The sequence below is a fragment of the Dendrobates tinctorius genome, unplaced genomic scaffold (assembly GCF_039654945.1).
Source record: "Dendrobates tinctorius isolate UK_male_01 unplaced genomic scaffold, ASM3965494v1 ptg000003l, whole genome shotgun sequence".
NCBI classification, from domain to species: Eukaryota; Metazoa; Chordata; class Amphibia; order Anura; family Dendrobatidae; genus Dendrobates; species Dendrobates tinctorius.
In genome coordinates, this window is record NW_027361671.1 from 99,162,621 (window position 1) to 99,182,936 (window position 20,316).

General features: G+C 45.8%; 1 protein-coding gene across 3 annotated transcripts in view; it reads left to right on the forward strand.

Moving 5' to 3' along the window:
* Positions 1 to 20,316, forward strand: part of HECTD4 (HECT domain E3 ubiquitin protein ligase 4) — a 352,187-nt gene that overhangs the window by 291,366 nt on the left and 40,505 nt on the right. For all 3 annotated transcript variants that reach the window (XM_073562745.1, XM_073562806.1, XM_073562884.1), the window contains 3 exons: positions 5,670 to 5,877; positions 17,967 to 18,190; positions 18,383 to 18,534. In XM_073562745.1, the coding sequence (XP_073418846.1) occupies positions 5,670 to 5,877; positions 17,967 to 18,190; positions 18,383 to 18,534 (584 nt within the window). The remainder of the gene's footprint in view (positions 1 to 5,669; positions 5,878 to 17,966; positions 18,191 to 18,382; positions 18,535 to 20,316) is intronic.

Below are 20,316 nucleotides of genomic sequence, written 5' to 3' on the forward strand. Positions count from 1 at the left end.
AGGACCCGCGAGCGATTGCAGCGGATGCATTGGTTCTTCCATGGAGCCAGTTTCGGTTCCTGTACCTTTTTCCCCCTCTGCCTCTTCTCCCGAGGGTAATCAGGAAGATCAAGAGGGAGAGGGTTCCGGCAATTCTGCTGGCTCCAGACTGGCCCCGTCGAGCCTGGTACGCGGATCTAGTACAGCTCCTCGCAGACGTGCCATGGCGTCTACCGGAACGGCCAGACTTACTGTCCCAGGGGCCGATCTACCACCAGAACTTAGGGGCCCTGTGTTTGACGGCATGGCCGTTGAGTCCTGGGTCCTGACCCAGGCGGGGTTTGGGCGTGAGGTGGTAGCCACGATGATTAACGCCAGGAAGCCGGCCTCGGCGAGGATCTATCATGGTACTTGGAAGGTTTTCTTTCTCTGGTGTCGAGAGCACGGGGTTGCGCCCTTGTCCTTCTCGGTTCCCAACATTCTGGCCTTTCTGCAGTCAGGCCTGGACGCAGGGTTGGCTCTGAGTTCCCTGAGGAGACAGATCTCGGCTTTGTCGGTTCTGTTCCAGCGAAAGATCGCTAACGTTATGCAGGTCAAAACTTTCATTCAGGGAGTCTCGCATCTAGTGCCCCCCTTTAGAGCTCCCTTAGACGCCTGTGACCTTAATCTGGTGCTGGGGGTCCTGCAGGAAGCTCCTTTTGAGCCATTGCAGGAGGTCGGATTGCCATACCTTACCAGGAAGGTCGTGTTTTTGGTAGCGATAACCTCTATTAGGCGGGTCTCGGAGCTGGCAGCCCTATCTTGTAGAGCACCGTTTCTGACCTTTTTTAAGGATAAGGTAGTCTTGAGACCACCTCCACCGTTCCTGCCAAAGGTGGTGTCCTCATTCCATATTAATGAGGACATCGTTTTGCCTTCATTTTGTCCAGCTCCAGTACACAGAGTTGAGAAGGCGCTCCACACGCTGGACCTGGTGAGGGCCCTCAGGAGGTATGTGTCGAGGACAGCGCCTTTTCACCAGACAGATTCGTTGTTTGTGATCCCTGAAGGGCGCAGGAAGGGACTCGCAGCCTCACGGTCGACCATAGCCAGATGGGTTCGCCTTACTATTCAAGAGGCTTACCGTATTAGAGGCACGCCGGTTCCACCTGGAATAAGGGCGCACTCGACTCGGGCAGTGGGCGCCTCTTGGGCGCTTCGGCATCAGGCTTCGGCAGAGCAGGTATGCAAGGCGGCAACGTGGTCAAGCCTGCACACGTTCTCTAAACATTACAACGTACATACTCAGGCTTCGTCGGATGTGAGCCTGGGTAGGAAAATTCTCCAGGCAGCGGTGGCACACCTTTAAACAGGAGGGCATGCGGTGTGGATTGGTGAGTTGCTCCCACCCAGGGACTGCTTTAGGACGTCCCACAGTCTCTGTGTCCCTCAATGAGACGAAGGAGAAACATGGATTTTTGTGAGTACTCACCGTAAAATCCTTTTCTCCGAGACGCTCATTGGGGGACACAGCACCCACCCTGTTAGCCAGTTGGCTCTTGTTTAGTTAATTCCTTATTTATTGTAGGGTGGTCCTTTTTCAGACATATAGTTTTCTGCGTTAAGGCTAATTGATTGTTATGTTCTCCTACTGCTTTTGCACTAAACTGGTTTCAGCCCGCTGTCGGGGCGAGGGTGTATGCGGCGGAGGAGGAGCTAACTTGTTTTTTGTATACTTAGTGTCGGCCTCCAGACGGCAGTAGCACACACCCACAGTCTCTGTGTCCCCCAATGAGCGTCTCGGAGAAAAGGATTTTACGGTGAGTACTCACAAAAATCCATGTTTCTGGGTCGCTTCATTAGGGGACTCAGTGAACCGTGGTTAGTCTGCTGCCACCTGACTGACGATGTTATTACATTCTAAATGAAAATGGTCTCCTCTCCATCAGACTATACCTCGCCTGCTAGCCTCCCCTCAGTTTTATGTAGTGTCAGTTGGAGGCATGGTCTGTCTTATACTGGTCTTAGTCATTGGGTTAGGAGTTAACCATTTTTGTTTTTTTTTTTGTTTCAGATTTTACTCAAACCTATTTGTCACCCCCAAGAAAAATGATTTTGGCCCATCTTGCATCTACGGTGACTAAACAAGTGGGTGCGGTTGAGCCATTTTTGAATGGCGTTTTTCTGTTCAGTTATGGCATCCACGGAAGCCAGGGAGTTTTCCGGAACCCTATCTTCATGTGCCAATCTTTCCTGCTCATCAGCAATTCCTTTGCGTTGCAGTGAGTTAGGATCATTTTCAGTTCAGGGCCCTTCCCTTTGGGATGGCAACAGTGCCCAGCATTTTTTCAAAGCTCCTGGTCCCAGTTATAGCTCCACTTTAGACCAGGCGGATAGTAGGTATATCCCCTATCTGGACGATATTCTGGTCATGGCGCCTTGCATTTCTCAGAATTTGGAGAATCTGCGGATTGTCCTAGATTCCCTGGAAAAATTCGGCTGGATTATCAACAGGGGTAATGTCCAAGTTGGTTCCAACACAGCGCCTTCAGTTTTTAGGGACAATATTCAACACAATTCATGCGTCAACCTTCATTTCAGAGTAGAATAGGTTTGCTCTTCAATCCTCTGTACGAATTCTGAGGTGACCAGAGAGACATTCTCTCCGGTTTTGCGTGAGAGTCTGAGGAAAGATGGTGGCATCGTTCAGTCCTGTCCTGTTTGCACAGTTCCATTCAAGGCCTCTACAGAGCACGCTTTTGGCCCATTGGGACAGATCAATATAGTCCCTAGATTGTACAGTCTTCCTTCCACTTTTCTGTTGCCAATTTCTCACGAGGTGGTTGATGTCGCACCAGTTAACCCAGGGTCGCTTTTTTGTCCCATCCAGTGGCAGGTTCTCACCACGGATGTGAGTCTTATTGGGTGGGGGGCAATTTTCGGTTCAGGGATTTTGATGCTGTCAGGAGAGGCTCCCTCCGATCAATGTGTTGGACCTCAGAGCCATCCTTCTGGCTGTCTTGCATTGGCAGCACCTTTTGTCTCAGTCTGTTCTTCCATCAGAATTTGCAGTCGCTCAGTTTAACGATGTGGCTGTAAAGGCCCCAATTCAGAGGGCAGTGGAGTTGTCTGAACCAGTCATCCAAACCATGATGGAGGCATGGAAGCCCTTTTCACTGCATGTCTCTTTCCACACTTAGAGGACCTACTTTCGTTGGTGTGAGTGTTTTGGAATTTCCCCAATGTACTTTTTTCTGCCAGGTTTGGTCTTCTTTTTACAGTCAGGTCTGGAGTCTGGGTTGGCACTTAGTTCTCTAAAAGCGCAGGTGTCCATCTTGGCTAGTTTGTTCCAGCAGGATTTGGCCTCTAGACCCAAGGTCAAGATTTTTCTCCAGGGAGTAGTGCAATGTAGACCACCCTATATCCCTCCCCTTGATCTGTCAGTGCTTAATCTAGTCTTGGAGACTCTTCAGTCACAGCCTTCTGAGCCCCTCAGACAGGTTTCAGAGCTTCATCTTTCTTATAAGGCGAATACCGGATTGACCAGATTTATTCTCCCAGGGCTTGATTTACCACCAAAACTCAGGGGCCCTGTGTTTAACGGCAAGGCTGTTGGAATCCTGGGTCCTAACTCAAACTGGGTTCTCCAAGAAGTAGTTTTCACCATGATTAACGCTCAGAAACCTGCTTCCGTGCGCATCTATCACCGTACCTGGAAATCATTTTTCGCATGGTGCAGGGTCCGTGGTCATTCTCCTCTCATTTTCTCCATTCTGGCCATTCTGAAGTTTCTTCAGGCTGATCTGGCCTAGCGCTTAGTTCCCTCAAAGGTCAGATTTCTGCCTTATCTGTGTTGTTCCAATGCAGGATCGCCTCCAAGCTACAGGTAAAGACTTTCATTAAGGGGGTCTCCCATTTGGTACCCCCTATAGCAGTGGTCCCCAACCTTTCTGACCTCGAGAGCCACATTCAGCTTAGAGAGAGGGTCGCAAGCCACATCTAGCTCCCACCCCCTTTAAAGTAGTGTCAACCAAAGCCCCATTACAAGTATAATGATAACCAAAGCTTTTCCACAGAAATCACTCCAAAGCAGTACGCTAAGATCCAGAGGTTCCCATTCAGCATTCTCCCATCAAGGATTCCCAACACACTGTCACATCCAGCTTTGAGCACCTCCTCTAACTGGTAGTACCAGTCTCCAGCATACCATACCTAAAACATCTCTAAACTCCTAAGACCAGTAAATGTGCAACCAGATCTGCACTTCTGCGCAGGGCTACTCACAAAATTCACCATTTTGAGATGTGCTCTTCACACCTGTTTGCTAGACCTGGAGCTAATGCACCAAGCTGGCAGACAGTCGCGAGCCACAATTCATGGGACGGCGAGCCACATGTGACTCCTGAGCTACAGGTTGGGGACCCCTGTCCTATAGAATGCCTTTGGATCCCTGGGACCTTAAACTGGTCCTGGATATCCTACAGGGGCCTCCCTTCGAACTGCTGCAGGATGTCTCGCTCACCTACCTTTCTTGGAAGGTCGCCTTTCTTGTCGCGGTGACATCAATCAGGCGGGTATCAGAGTTGGCTGCCCTGTCTTGTCGAGCTCCTTTTCTAATTTTTCACCAGGACAAGGTAGTTCTCAGGCCGTCTCCATCTTTCTTGCCCAAGGTGGTCTATTCCTTCCACCTTAACGAGGACAATGTCCTGCCCTCGTTTTGCCTATCTCCAATACACCATTTTGAGAAGGCTCTTCACACTCTGGTTTTGGTCATGGCTCTCAGAAGGTACGTCTCACGGACGGCACCCTTCCGAAAGATGGACGCCTTATTCGTTGTTCCTGAGGGTCACAGGAAAGGGACTCGCCGCTTCTAAGTCCACAATAGCCTTGTGGATCCGCTTGGCTATTCAAGAGTCCTACCGTGTCAGAAGCAGGCCTATCCTAGCGGAGATTAAGGCACACTCCACTGTTCGGTGGAGCCTCCTGGGCCATTCAACATCAGGCGTCGGCGGAACAGATTTGCAAGACTGCGACTTGGTCCAGTCTGCACACCTTCTTGAAGCATTACAACATTCACACTCAGACCTCAGCAGATGTGAGCCTTGAAAGACTAATCTTACAGGCGGCGGTAATGCATCTCAAGGCGGCTGGTGTGTGAGGTTTGGTTTGTCCTGTCGATTTCCCTCCCAGGGACTGCTTTAGGACGTCCCATGGTCCTGTGTTCCCTAGTAAGGCGAAGGAAAAACAGGGATTTTTGTGTACTCACTGTAAAATCCTTTTCTCCAAGCGACTCATTGGGGGTCACGGCACCCACCCTGTTGGCCTATTGGCTTGAGTATGTTCTTTGGTATGACATTGGTATACTCTAATATAGTGTTCTTGTTTTCCTACTGCTTTGTCACAGAACTGGTTAGGCAGGAGCTAGTGTGTGTGGTTTTTACTGCAGAGGAGGAGCTAATCTTTTTGTGTCTACTTAGTGTCAACCTCCTAGTGGCAGCAGCATAAACCCATGGTCCTGTGTCCCTCAATGAGTGGCTCGGAGAAAAGGATTTTACAGTGAGCACCCAAAAATCCCTGTTTGTTTGGTTTTTTTTTGAGCCATAGATGATATGCTTTATTTTCTAAGGAATAGTGTAGAATGAGATATAGAGCACTGGTTATTCTCTGTTTAGTATTTCTATAGAATTATTATTTATTTATTTTTTTAACAGGTACGTTCTCGTGCCAAAATTGAAAAAATAAGAGCAAGTTTATTTAACAGCAGTGATCTTATTGGTTTATCCAGTCTGGATGGTGAAGATGAGCTCATGGAAATGTCAACTGAAGAAATCCTTACTGTCTCTACTGTAAATCAGAGCTTATTTGATACACAAGGAATTCCGGGATTGGGAGACTATTTCTCTGATAAGTCCTTGAAAGGTGTGCTGAACTTGAGCAGTAGATCAATTGACGAGATTAACAGCAGAAAAAGACCACATAATTCATTGTCTGCCTTTTTCATATATTTCATTTTTCTTAGGCCAGACTTGCGTGCAAACTTAGTCTATTTTTCAGTCAAATCTACTGGAAATTAGTTTCAAGCATCAACTGCTCTTTAAACCGAACCTGTCATCTGGATTTTGCTAAGGAAATTACAGGCATTATCAGGTTGGCGCTGTTACACTGATTAAAATGATACCTGGGTTGAAGAAATCCTTCTTGTGGTTGTTGTGTAATCTTTGTAGTTTTCAGTTAATGAGCTTCTCGTTCTCTGAGGCGGCCTGTGGGCGGGATTTATATGGTGTTCTGGCCTCATCTTCATCATTATATTAATTGTTATTAATTTATTTTATTTTATATAAAAAAAAAAATATTTTATTTTAATTTTTTATGGTTCATTGGTGTGTATTTTATATGCTTATCTTCATCATTGTGGCTTAAATGTCAGGTTACTGATCCTTCAGTGACCTGCCCCCTATTTTAATTTTTAGAAATTAATGATATTAGCGGCGCTTGTATTTAGGTGCTGAGTCAGCAGCAAGTACCAAAAGACCCCTACCACAATGGAGTTATAATCGGAAAAATAAATAGATAAGATAGTACTCGCGCTATGAGACAAACACCAAAAACATTACTGATTAATTATAATAAATACCTGCAATAATTCAGTAGAAGCCTTGTTTGATCTGAACGAGATGAGGCATATCTCCTCCAAAAAGGTCAGTGTAAAACTAAAGAATAAAAAGTAAAGGTATAAAATCTGCCAGGTATGCAGTAAAGGGGGCAGTAAAACAGTGACCTTTTGCTTTTGTGCAAATATGCAATAGTATTAGTACTTTATGGATTGTGCAAATAAGAAAAAAAAAAAAAATATATATATATATATATATATTAAACATGGATGTGGAAACCACAAAAATACGACCAAAAGATCCTTTATCATCATATAAATGTTTCTTTATTAGAAAGGACATAAAAGGACAAGAAGGCAGACATGTGCAATATGCAGACTAAAGTGCAGATAGTGCCTAAAGACACCCTGGACCACCACCAGCCACAGAGGGTAGGTAGAAAGATATACAAATCTATTATTCAAGAGGCATATGGTATATTGAAGGGAAGCAGAGGCCAAGATTTAAAAGTATATAGCAGAGCTACACCAGAAAAACCTATATCACCTCAAACAGAGGTGCCGGATATGAATAAATGTCCATGATTATATATGTAGAAAGAGCCACTGCCTATAACATATGGTGTGCTCAATTAAACCTCATACCAACTATTGCCATAAGCCCACATGCTACCTAAAAGGGAAAGAAATCCTTCCCACGGAGGGCTTGACTATTACCCATCTAAAGGGGTTAAAAAACCCACACCAACATTACCTCAACACAGTCCTCAAATGACCAGGTGGTCCAGGTGTCACCCCAACGCGCGTTTCGGAGCCGATTGCTCCTTCCTCAGGGGGCATGAGTGTACAGCACTAATTGCCCGTATTTATATGCTCCTACCGGAAGTGGTGCGGGCGCGTCTCTCGCACATCCCGCGATGAGTGGCGCCTCCTGTCCATGACGCGTCCGGATCTACGCGGGCCCACGTGATCCGGCACCCTACATGGGCGGAGCACCAACCCACACAGAAGCAGCGAGCGCGCCTGCGCAACCAGGTGATCATACGGCGGCCATTTTTATACAGGGCAAAGCCCAAGGCAAACGTGCACAATATTATAAAAACAATAAGGGGCCAAACATCGGAATACCGCTATACCAGCGTATAGCATGCCTCATTACACCTAACTATTCAAAACGGCGTGACCAAAAAAGAGGAAAAAAAATTAAAGAAAACAAAAATAATAATTAAACCCGTAAACCGTCATCATTTCAAATCCCATACCATGAGAGCAACCAATCCCACTTACATTGTACTGTCTCAAAAAATCCAAAAAGACTTTCTCATATATTCCCACTACGGGGAGACAAATCCCCACTATCCATATCCCAAATGGGATACAAAAAGGTATCCCACCCGGGACAACTGTCGAGATATCCATTCACCATACATTCCAGAAATGATCTCATTAAACTAGCAAACACCCGACACGCAAGTACACACAATTAACTCTCCCCTATACAGCATCAATATATGAGACAATATTACAGATTAGAATAGGTCCATATCTCTAAATATCTATAGATGTATGCATATATCAGTAACAAAAACCAAAAACAAAAACAAAATCCCATATATATGGGTAATCATTATATATCATGCCCAAAGGCAAAATATTCCAGAAATACTGTATACATTGGAGTCCAAATAAACCGTTATCAGTATCAAGTTCATTGTTTCGAGGTGAAAACACCTCCACCGTCCAGAATATATGGTCTTCTTAATTTGGATACGTCCGACTCCACATCACTCATCTTCTCGGACTCTCCCACAGATAATCCAGGATAACTTAGCCACTTCAATCACATCACCAGGTGCAGTATATACGAAAAACCGAGAATGGCTCCAAGGTGAAAAACTAAAAAACAAACCGTAGATTAAAAAACAATACAAAAATAAAAAATAATAAAAACAACCACTGCTGCACCTCCATATGCACCGGCACCGTCCCATACCGGACAGCCACCTCACAGGAATGGAATATAGGATAAACTCTCGTTCAATCCATTTGGATGTACCGTATTAAGGGTCCATATCCAACGTGTTTCTTTTTGGGCTAATCTTTGAGATATTTTTCCTCCCCGAATCCCCACATCCACCATGTCAATACCTTTGACTCTCAGACCACCACTATCGCAATTATGATATATTTTAAAATGCTTTGGTAGTGTTTTGAGCTGATGGATATCTTCTTCACTTGCCGCGGCTTGCATACCTAGGACATGCTCCCTGATCCGAACTTTCAGTTGTCGTGTGGTAAGCCTGATATAGATCAGGGAGCAGGGGCATGTGGCATAATAGATGACATTTCGGGACGTACATTTAATATTTTTAACAATCTTATATTGTTTCTGTCCCGAAGAGTCTATAAAAGTGTCATCTTTAACCATATTAATACAGGCCACACAGCGGCCACATGCCATACTACCCCCCTTCCGAGACCGATTGAACTCATCCAGAAAAGTCCTGGGGGGATCCCCTATATAATGACTCCGAACTAAGTGATCCCGTAAATTTTTAGACCGCCTGAATGCTATTTGGGGTTTCTGGGGAATAATCTTAGCTAAAATCGGGTCTGTCTTCAAGATGTTCCAAGATTTATCTATAATCCTCCTTACCTGTTCTGATCGTGCATTGTAGTCAGTAATAAATCTCACTACCTCTGATTTTTTAGGCTCGACATTCGTTTTATACAAGAGAGAGTTTCTATTACTATGTTTAGCTCGTAAATAAGCTCTTTTAATAGATCTATTACTATATCCTCTCTCTGCAAAGCGACCCTTCAAGTCTCTTGCCTGATTTTCAAACTCTACCTCAGTTGAGCACAATCGTCGGAGACGCAAAAACTGGCCGACTGGTACAGACCGCACCATGTGTGTCGGATGTGAGGAGGACGCGTGCAGGAGCATGTTAGTGGCAGTAGGCTTCCTGTAGATGGTGCTTTGTATAGTCCCCTCTACACCTCTACTCAATAAGACATCCAGGAACTCCACCCTATCCCTATCGAATTTGGCAGTAAGGTGAATATTAAGGCTGTTTCCATTTAGTTCCGAAATGAAACTCTCAAGCCATGTTACATCCCCCTGCCAGATCACCAGGATATCATCTATGTAGCGCGTCCACAAGGGGACGTGCTCCATAGATGACAGCCGATCTGACATCAGGAGGTCCCTCTCCCACAACACCAGGAACAAATTGGCGTAGGATGGTGCGAATGCCGCCCCCATAGCCGTCCCCTGGAGCTGCAGGAAGAAGGACCCCCTAAACGTGAAAAAATTATGCGTGAGGGAAAACTCTAAGACCTCCAAAACCAAGGCCCGCAAGTCAAGGGAAAGATTAGATGTTGATAAAAAGAATTTGATCGCTCGTAGCCCATCACTATGGCGAATACTCGTATACAACGATTCAACGTCCATAGTGGCTAAAAGTGTATCATCATCCAACGTAAGGCCATCCATTTTACGCAACAACTGGTTCGTGTCCTTAAGATAAGAGGGTAACTCCTCCACAAGCGGCTGGAGGAGGGAATCCAGCCACCTGTTGACGCACTCCAAGTAGCCCCCCCGCCCCGAAACTATAGGTCTTCCTGGAGGGATCTGCATATTTTTATGCGTCTTGGGGAGGAGATAAAAAGTCGGTACCATGGGTTCAGTTACTATTAATGCGGTACAAAGCTCACCAGAGATGATGTCAGCTTCTCTCGCTCTAATGAGAATCCCCTTCAGCTGTGTGCAGAAGGCGGACAAGGGATTAAACGTCATCTTCCTATAATGCGCATCATTAGAAAGCTGTCGCATGGCCTCCTTCTCATACATATTTTTCGGCCATAAGACGACGTTTCCTCCCTTGTCCGCCGGCTTAATTGTGCAAATAAGAAAAAAAAAATAAAATATATATATATATATATATATATATATATATATATATATATATATATATAAATATATATATATATATATATATATATAAATATTTTAAATTTTGCAGTTAATATTGTGGTCTTTCAAAAACCACAATATAAACTGCAAGATTTAAAATAGGAGGCAGGTCACTGAAGAATCAGTAACCTGACGTTTAAGCCACAATGATTATGAAGAGGCCAGAGCACCAAATATACACCCCCACAGGCTGCCTCAGAGAACAAGAATCTTATTAACTGAAAACTACAAACAAAGATTACACAACAACTGCAAGACAGATTTCTTCAGCCCAGGTATCTTTTTAATCAGTATAACAGCGCCAACCTGATAATGCCTGTAATTTACTGAGCAAAATCCTGTTGACCGGTTCGGTTTAAGTTACATGTTCTTTTCTGACATTTATTCAGATCACTCATAACTAATTTTGGATTTTGACCCCTTGTTCTTGTATTTAGTTTCTTATTAAAGTCTATTTCCTTCTGAATCTTATGCAAAGCTATTTAAAGGGAAGTTATCAGAAAATTTCCTATTGTTTAAATCAGGTTTTTGTGTAAATTATTTTTTTCAAAGTTGTCCTTTTTTTTCTTTTTTTTTCTTTTTTTTTTTTAGAATCACACTTCCTGTCTATGCAGGAAGTGTTTTCAGGAAGGCTCCTTAAGGGCATGGGTAGGATAACAATAACTGGAGACTAATCCCAATAGGTGATGACACAGCTGACCCTGCTCCCCCTCTATTCACAATGATTTTTGCACATGTTCATTAGATGCTTCAGTACAAAAGAGGGTCAGAGGCCTGGTCATTGTGACTAATGTACATTTGATTTGTTTTTTTCTGATGCAAAAAAAAAAGAGGGATTTTTGGTACTCACCGTAAAATCTCTTTCTTGGAGCTTTCATTGTGGGACACAGGTAACCATGGGTGTATGCTGCTGTCACTAGGAGGCTGACACTATGCAAAAAAAGGAAAAATAGCTCCTCCTCAGTAGTATACACCCACCGACAGGCACACTAAGTACCTTAGTTAGTGTTAAAGCAGTAGGAGAAGCAACCAAAAACTCAACATATGTACCAACCCAACAACAATTAGGTAAGGTGCTGTGTTCCCCAATGAAGGCTCCAAAAAAGAGATTTTATGGTGAGTACCAAAAATCCCTTTTTCCTTATCGCTTCACTGGGGGACACAGTTAACCATGTGATGTCCCAAAGCAGTCCTATGGGTGGGAAACAGAAAGAATGCAAAGAAAACAGACTCGGGTTGGCTGGTGCGTAACCGCCACCTGCAGCACCTTCCTTCCCAAACCTGCATCAGACGAGGGATGGGTATGAACCCTGTAGAACCTCGCGAAAGTGTGCAGAGACAACCAGGTTGCAGCCTTAAAAATCTGTAAAGCCGAAGCCTAGTGACGAACTGCCCGGATGGAGTGAGCCTTTACCCCAGGAGGAGGCTTTGTCCTGAACGCGGTATGCCTCCATTATTGCCAAATGAATCCAAGGGGCAGTAATGGATTTGGAAGCCCCTTACGACGACCTTCAGAGATGAAAAAGAGGCGAAAGGAATCAGTCCTTGAGAGGTAGACTCGGATAGCTCTGACCAGATCCCACTTGTGGAGGGACTTCTCCAGGGGATGAATCGGAGAGGGACATAGAGAGGGAAGGACAATTTCTTCATTAATGTGGAATGACGAAACCACATTGGGCAAGAAGGAAGGTACGGGTTTGAGAACTACCTTGTCCTGATGAAGAATCAGAAACTGAGAACGGCAGGGCAATGCCTCCAACTCATAAACTCTCCTGATGGATGTAATGGCAACTAAGAGGGCAACTTTCTATGACAGGAGAGAAAATGAAATGTCATGAATTGGCTCAAAAGGAGCGTGTTGGAGTGCGCCAAGAACAAGGTTAAGGTCCCAAGGATCTATCGGAAAAGGATAAGTGGGTGCCAGGTGAGCGACTCCTTGAAGAAAAGTCTTTACCTGGAATCGAGAAGTCAGATTTCGTTGCAAGAGAATTGACAGAGCGGAAACTTGACCCTTAAGGGTACTGAGTGATAGACCTGAGTCAAGACCCACTTGTAAAAAAGCCAGGATGGCAGGAAGAGAAAAAGACATAGAGACCAAACTGTTATCCTCGCATCACCGAAAGAAGGCCTTCCAGTATCTGTGGTAAGTACGCGAGGAAGCTGGCTTTCTTGCCTTAATCATGGTCTGAATGACTTGATGGGAAAAACCGGCCTCCCTCAGGACTGCGGCCTCAACGGCCATGCTGGTAAACTCAGAGACTGTGAACTCCTTTGGCAGAGAGGGCCTTGTGAGAGAAGATCTGGATGGTTTGGAAGACTGCAGGGAATGTCCATGAGCATGTTCACCTGAACAGCTCTGCATACCAGGCCCGTCTTGGCCAGTCTGGAGTGATTAGGATTACAGGAATCCCTTCTGCCTTTATCTTTTTTATGACTCTCAGAATTAAGGGGAGAGGCGGAAATAGATAAGGCAGCAGGAATTGGGACCACGGGATCACTAGGGCATCACAACCGATGTCCAGCGGATCCCAGGACCTGGCTTCGAACTGAGGAACCTTGTGATTCACCAGAGATGTCATCAGGTCGAAGTCCGGAGTGCCCCATCTCTGACATATTTGGTTGAAACCGGCAGGATTGTGACATCACTCGCCTGATGCGAGACCCTGACGACTCAGAAAATCAGCTGTCCAATTTTCCACCCTCGGAATGTGTACGGCTGATATGGTGAGAACGTGAAGCCCCGCCCATCGCAGAATCCTTGTTACCTCTGCGATCACCGGTTTGCTGCGAGTCCTTCCTTGATGGTTTATGTAAGCCACTGCCGTGGCATTGTCCGATTGTATACGGACCGGATGACCTGCGAGATAGGACCGCCAGTGGCGAAGGGCAAGAAAAATTGCCCTGATCTGCAGGAGATTGATGGAGAGAGCGGCTTCTTAGGCATTCCAGCGAACCTGCGCTGTGTGATGAAGAAAGACCGCTCCTCAACCTGGCATCGGTGGTGATGACCTGCCACCAGAGAGGAAGAAAGGAATTCTTTCGTAGGACTGATCCTGATAGCGTTCACCAGGTCAGGGAACGTCTCACCTTGGGAGGCAGTAAAACAGACCGGTCCTGGGAATTGGCCTACTGTCCTAAGCAGACAAGAGGTTCAGCTGATGGGGACGGGTATGGAACTGGGCAAAGGGCACTACCTCCATGGTGGCAATCATCTTCCCCAGAACTCTCATGCAGGACCGTAGGGAGAGAGGAGCTGGTCGCTTTAGAGTGCGAATCCTCTGGCAAAGGGATAAAAACTTCTTTGGAAGGAAGACACGGGCTTTGGTCATGTCTAATCTCACACCTGGAAACACCAGGTGCTGAGCTGGGGTCAGGGAGGACTTCTCTCTGTTGACAGTCCATCCGAGACGGGCCAGTGTGTCCAAGGTGATCTGAAGACTCTGGTCGCAGTCTTGGGTGGACGGCCCCTTGATCAAAAGATTGTCCAAGTAAGGGATTATGAGAATCCCCTTGATGAGAAGGATGGCCATGACCGCTGCCATAAACTCTGTGAATACTCTGGGAGCAGAGGCCAGGCCTAAGGGAAGAGCTGTGGACAAATAGTGATTTTCCTGGATCACAAACCATAGGAATCACTGATGCTGAACATAAACAGGAATGTGAAGATAGGCATCCTGAATGTCTACAGAGTAAAGAAATTATCCCGGCTCCATGGAGACAATTACCGAACGTAGGGACTCCATCCTGAAATGACGGATCCAAACGTAACGGTTTAGCTGCTTGAGGTCCAAAATCGGATGGAGCGATCCATCCTTTTTTGGGACTATGAAAAGATTGAAATAAAACCCTGAAAACCGTTTGTTCTGGGGAACGGGTATGATTACTCCTGTGTGTGGAAGGGAAGAGACAGCGTGAAGGATCCCTGGGGCCTGAGACTGGAGTCTTGGCGGGCGAAACAGAAAGAAATGTCTTCCGGGGGAGAATCGTTGATTTTGTAACCAGATGTGACTATCTCTGACTCGGGCATCTTCGATCACCGACAATCATGCGTCCCAGAAGAGAAGAAGCCAGCCACCCACCCTGAAGATATTCCCAGGTGGGGGTGACCCGTCACGTTGAGGTGAAACTGTTGGTGCAGGACTTGGAGGAGCGACCCTTTGGCTGCCAGTGAGGTGCAGGTTTAAAGGACGGCTTCTTTCTCCTTGGGCGGAAGAGCGGTCGTGCTGGGAGGAAGTCCTTGACAAAGATAAGGGCCGAAAGGAACAAAATTGAAGCGACCTCTTCCTATTGAAAGGACGTTTAGGTCTGGACTGGGGAAAAGAGGTGCTTTTCCCACCGGTAGCATCCGAAATGATCTGATCCAGTTTGGACCCGAAAAGCCTAGAGCCTTGGAAGGCAAGGTTAGTGAGAGACTCTTTTGAGGGTGGATTTGCGTTCCACGCTTTCAGCCAGAGAATGCGGCTTATAGCAATGATGTTGCTATTTGCCCTGGCGAAACAACTGACCGCATCCAAATAGGCGATCAGAACATATTTACCAACATGGGCAATCTGGTATACCAAATCTGCCATCTCATCCGGAAGAGCTGTCGTTAGGATGCCCTGGCGGAGCATTGTGGCCCAGGCAGACATGAACTTTGCCACCCACGTGGAGGCATAGATGGGGCAGAGGGAGGCGCCCTTGCCCTTAAGAGATGCACCGTCTGACAGAGACTAGACCGTCTTGGAAGATAGGCGATAAACCGGCGGATCCACCTTAGGGGATACTGCCCATTTACCAACGAGGTCTGGGCTAAAGGGATAAAGAATGTCTAGCTGCTTCCTTTCCAGGAAGCGCTTTTCAGGGTGTTCCCAGTGTTTAGCCATAATCGCTTAAAATTCTCTGTGAATGGGATAGATTCGTGAAGGACGCTTTACCCGTTTTAAGGAAACGGAGTGCTCTTTAACGGGAGCCTCGTCCTCCTTTAGGTTAAGAGTTTGGGTAATTGCCAGGATGAGGCTATTGACCATATCCTGCGATCTTGAGACCTGGACCGTATCAGACTCAGACTGGGAATCTGCATCTGACCCAAAAGCCGCCTCCGAGGAAGGGGTATAGGGAGAAGAGGGCATCCTAGATGATGCAAAAGGACCCAGGGAACTGGATGAGGAGCTGGAAAGAACCCACTTCCTTTGCTTTGTACCCGATCTGTGCGTGCAAATCACCGTGAGAAGGGTTCAGGGCACTGGTGGCGGCAGACAAATGTGAAAGATGTTCCAGGACTTGGACCAGGTACTGTGATACTTTTGTCAGGTCAGAGACCGACTGTGACATGGCATCAGCCCACTCCAGAGGGAGGGGTGTGCTCTCTTCCCAGGCGTTATGGGGCTCCTGTGGGGCAGGCATGGTGTAAGGTGTACAGAACAGGCAGAAAGGGGAAGGCTGACCTGAGGACCACTCTCTTTTGCAGCGGGCACAGGCATAATGGGTCACAGTTGGCTTAGAAGGGTAACGAGAAGCCTCTCTAGGGTTGGGCCTATTGGGCCTAAGTTGATCCTTGTTAATACTACTGGGAGGGGCTATTTGGGATAGAAGGAGAGAGGGTAGAACCTACCCTATATTAGCGATGACCAGCAGTGACTGTGTGGCTACCTGTGTCCCCCTGTAGCAGGCATGGGGAGGCTCAGATGAGCAGCGTACTTCAGAATCCTGTATGCTGAGGCACAAGCTAGAAACAGAGCATTAGCTGTGCTAAGTCCCAGCCAGCACGATGCACTGCGTTGGACGTGCCTGATATGCCGGCCGGTGAGGGAAAGTGAAAGTACCCCTCCAATTGTCCGAATCGCCGGGGGCGTGTACCGGCAGGGAGAGGATGCTCCGTGATAGGCACAAAAGTGCACCGGGAAAGACGTGCACTGTGGAGCGGGGGATGTGGCCAAGTCTTCAACCAAAGAAAGCTCTTCTATTGGGCAGAAAAAGGCACGCGAATCAAACGCGCAGGGGTGAGTGGCCAGAGAAAGCCAAGAGGAAGCATGTCCACGGAAGAAAGGAGGGTGGAGCGGGCCACTGAGTCTGAGGCCAGCCAGGAAGAAATGGCTGCCTCTATACGGGACTATACAAAAATATAGCCGTCGTGCCCCATAAAAGTAATGCTCCAGCCGTCACTATTCAGGGCTTTCTATTATAGCCACCCTGCTACCCGGACCTGTCGCGCTTCAGGGAAGGAATCATACATACCTGCAAGGTGAGCCCCGGTCCTTTTCATCGATGAGGAAGTTATCCTGGGTGGATGGGGGTCACTGGTGTGGTAAATCCTCCTTCCTGCACAGTCTTCAGACGGTGCAGAAGATGGCATCAACCCCTTACAAGAAGAAGTAAGGCCACCACTGGTGACCACCGTCTTCCTCTCAGCCCTCTCCGAGGAGAGAGGTGAGGTGTGGAAAAGGCAAAGGACCGGGAAACACCCTGAAACATCCGTAAAGGCGACAGGTAATTACGTCCTGCCTTGCGGGCCCGAGAGTGGGCGATGTGGGTAACACCACACTGCTCTCTCGCTCGCATGAATGTGGGAAAAGAGGGTGAGAAATTACATCCTGTTATCCTGAAGATGAACCTGAAAGACAAAGGGAAAAAGTTAACAAAACACAACGTGACCTGAAAAGGAAAAACTGCGGCTCTGAGATCAGATCCCGGTCCGCCTATTACAGACACTAAGCTTAAACGTAGTGCCTGTCGGTGGATGTATACTACGGAGAGGAACTTTTTCCTTTTTTTGCATAGTTGCATAGTGTCAGCCTCCTATGACAGCAGCATACACCCATGGTTACCTGTGTCCCCCAATGAAGCGATAAAGAAATATAAATTTTATTCCGTTGTTTTTATTATATGTTTCTTTTTGTTTTGCTTTTTTTTAATACAAAAACCTGATTTAATTGATAAGTCATTTTCTAATGATAGATTTCATTTAAAGGCTTCAATCATATCCCCCCTTTTATCCTCTAACTTCAAGCAATAAAAAATAGGGTTCTTAAAATCTTTCCTGATAAGTTTTATGCTTGAGACCTTCCGCAATGTCTGTGTAGCATTTCTTTATTGTTTAGCATTAGTTTATCTAATAAAAAGAACAGCTTATAGCAAGATGAAAGTAAAAATCCGATTTTTGTTTGTATCCCACAAAGGACAAAGACTGTTGATAGTGTTGATTGTTCAACATTTTCCTCATTGTGCATATGGTTTGCCTATGTACTATATTGTCTCACTGCTGAAATGACAGCTGGAGATGATAAGTCTGCAAGTCTTTGAGTTACAATAACATAATTTTAAGTGCTGCAAAGTCACGTTAAAATTGTATCACGTTTCGATTCTAGAAAAAGTTGTATAAGACTTGTCTTTTATACATTTATATACACTCTTCCAGCTTCACACTTGTTTGTATACTTTTAGGGGATAAGTTGGTCCCAGAGGCAAGAGATGTTCTTACAGAAATATTCAAGAGCTGTATTCATGCTGAGCAGATGTTAAGCCTGACTCCTACTAAGTACATCAAAGTGTCAGATATTTATCTCAGTAAAGAGCAAATCAATTCACAAACTCCAGGAAATCTGCTCCATAACTTCTTCACAAATGTTCGCCCACCAAAAAAAGTTTTGGAAGATCAACTGACACAGGTAATATTTCCTTTTGTGAAAATGACACTGCAATATAACGTATTGAAAGTCCAGAAAAATTCTTTATATGGTTCTGTGGGATCCAAACAAATTACTTCTTTTGGCTCTAACATATGTTGAGTTTCCATTCAGATTGTTTGCAAAGGTGATTGCACTTCTCATGGTAACTGCTTTTAATTTTTCTGTTTAAAGATTCTACGGAAATATGGAGTACCTAAACCAAAGTTTGACAAAAGCAAATATAGTAAAACTGGAAAGGAGCAGCACCCGGTAAAAGTTGTAAGCACAAAGAGGCCAGTGGGGAAGCCTTCTGCGAAAGACAAAGCTGTCCTAAATAGTGTGAGGTGAGTATTATCTAAAGGTTCTTGCCTCATTGAGGCTAAAGTGGAAATCCGGGGATACATCAGACAGAAAAATATTCTTATATCTGGGGGACACAGATGATGCCCTTCGTTATTTGCTGTTTTTAAGTCACTTTCCTTTTTTGTCTTGTGTTATTGCCATTTTTGCCACCAAATTCATCAAAATGGTGCACATGATTCATGAATGTGGCGCAAAGTGAAAAATGAACTTTCGTTCTGTCTTAAACTGTTCTGGTGACTTTTGGCACCAAAGGTAAAAAAAAAAAAAGCGCAAGAATGTTGACATAGTTGAGAATACACCCAGGGGGGGACCTGGATTGAAATTGCAACAAATATTGTGACTTTTTAAAAAGTTGCAATTGACGAATGAGACTAAAGGGTTTTACACATAGCGCTATCGCTAGCAATATCGCTAAAACGTCACTGATTTTGTGACGTTATAGCGATATCGCTATGTGTGATATTTACCTCCGACCGGCTCCCCCACTGTCCATCGCTGATCGCGCGAGATCGGGCGGCTCCATTTCTCGTCGTCCGCTTCCTGCTGGGGCTTCCTGCTGTGTGAAACGAGCGACGCGTGGACGCGGGCGGGAGGATGTCAGGATCGCTGTGTGTGAAAGGTGAGTATCGTGCGCTGCGTCGCTGCTGCATCGCTGTGAGATCCTTCTGTGTGAAAGCTCACTAGCAATCATTTAGCAATGCACCAACGATCCTGACCAGGTCGGATCGCTGGTGCATCGCTAAATGTAAAAGGGACTTAAGGCAGGGTTCACATTGCGCTAATGGCAATGCGTTGACGGCATTCATTACATAGCGGCACTAACGCTATGTAACGGATGCGTTGGACCGCCATTATGTAGCGCATGGCTAACGCATGCCATAAGCTGCATGCGTTCGCGATGTGCCGTCATTCTGTGATGGACCCTCGGACACGGGCTGCAGCGTTCGAGGGTCCGTCACCACTAGCACAGACAGGGAAGCAGGCCGCTAGCGTGATCGCTAAGCGCGATCACAAAATGACAGTGGCGTTAATACAGTCTGTCAACGCTATGCGTTGAACGGACTGCGTTAACGCAATGTGAACCTAGCCTAACACATCTGGATTTGCTAGACTTTACCCCTAAAGCGGAAAAAAAACTAAAGAAATACAGGCAAGCACATATAAAATTGACTTAAAGACGCAAATAGAATAATGAATTGGGTGCAAAAAAAGGCACAAAAGTAGACAGACGCTAAAGCAATGATGAGTTGGGTCTTAGTAATCAAGTTGTTAGCTACACCCCACCACGACACTGAGCTGATTTGTTGTAGCTTTGTACCTGTAGAGGCACTCCTACACCATTGCAAGTTATATCTGCTTTTTATTATTTTAGTTTATTTGTGCCTACAAAGGAAAAAAACACTCTTTATCCCTCTTCCAAGACGTAATCCCTCCGTCACCCGCTAGCAGTGGGATCACCGGTCATGTCTTCCTACTCCTCATTTCTGTGTACTCTCACAACGAAGTAACAATTTCTGATAAGGTGTGAACCCGCAAGCACCTTAGGTGAGCTGAATTTAGGGGGAAGATATGTGGAGAATATATGCAGAATTATAAATATTTTTCCCCCTCTTGGTGCCTAACAACTTTAGATAACCCCTTAATGACCGTCAATACGTCTTTTAACTGACCTGAGATATAAGAGAATAGCCTCCCCATACAGGTAACAATCCAGCAGCTGTCAGCTGTACACTATAGCTGACAACTTGCTGCATCAGCCACGA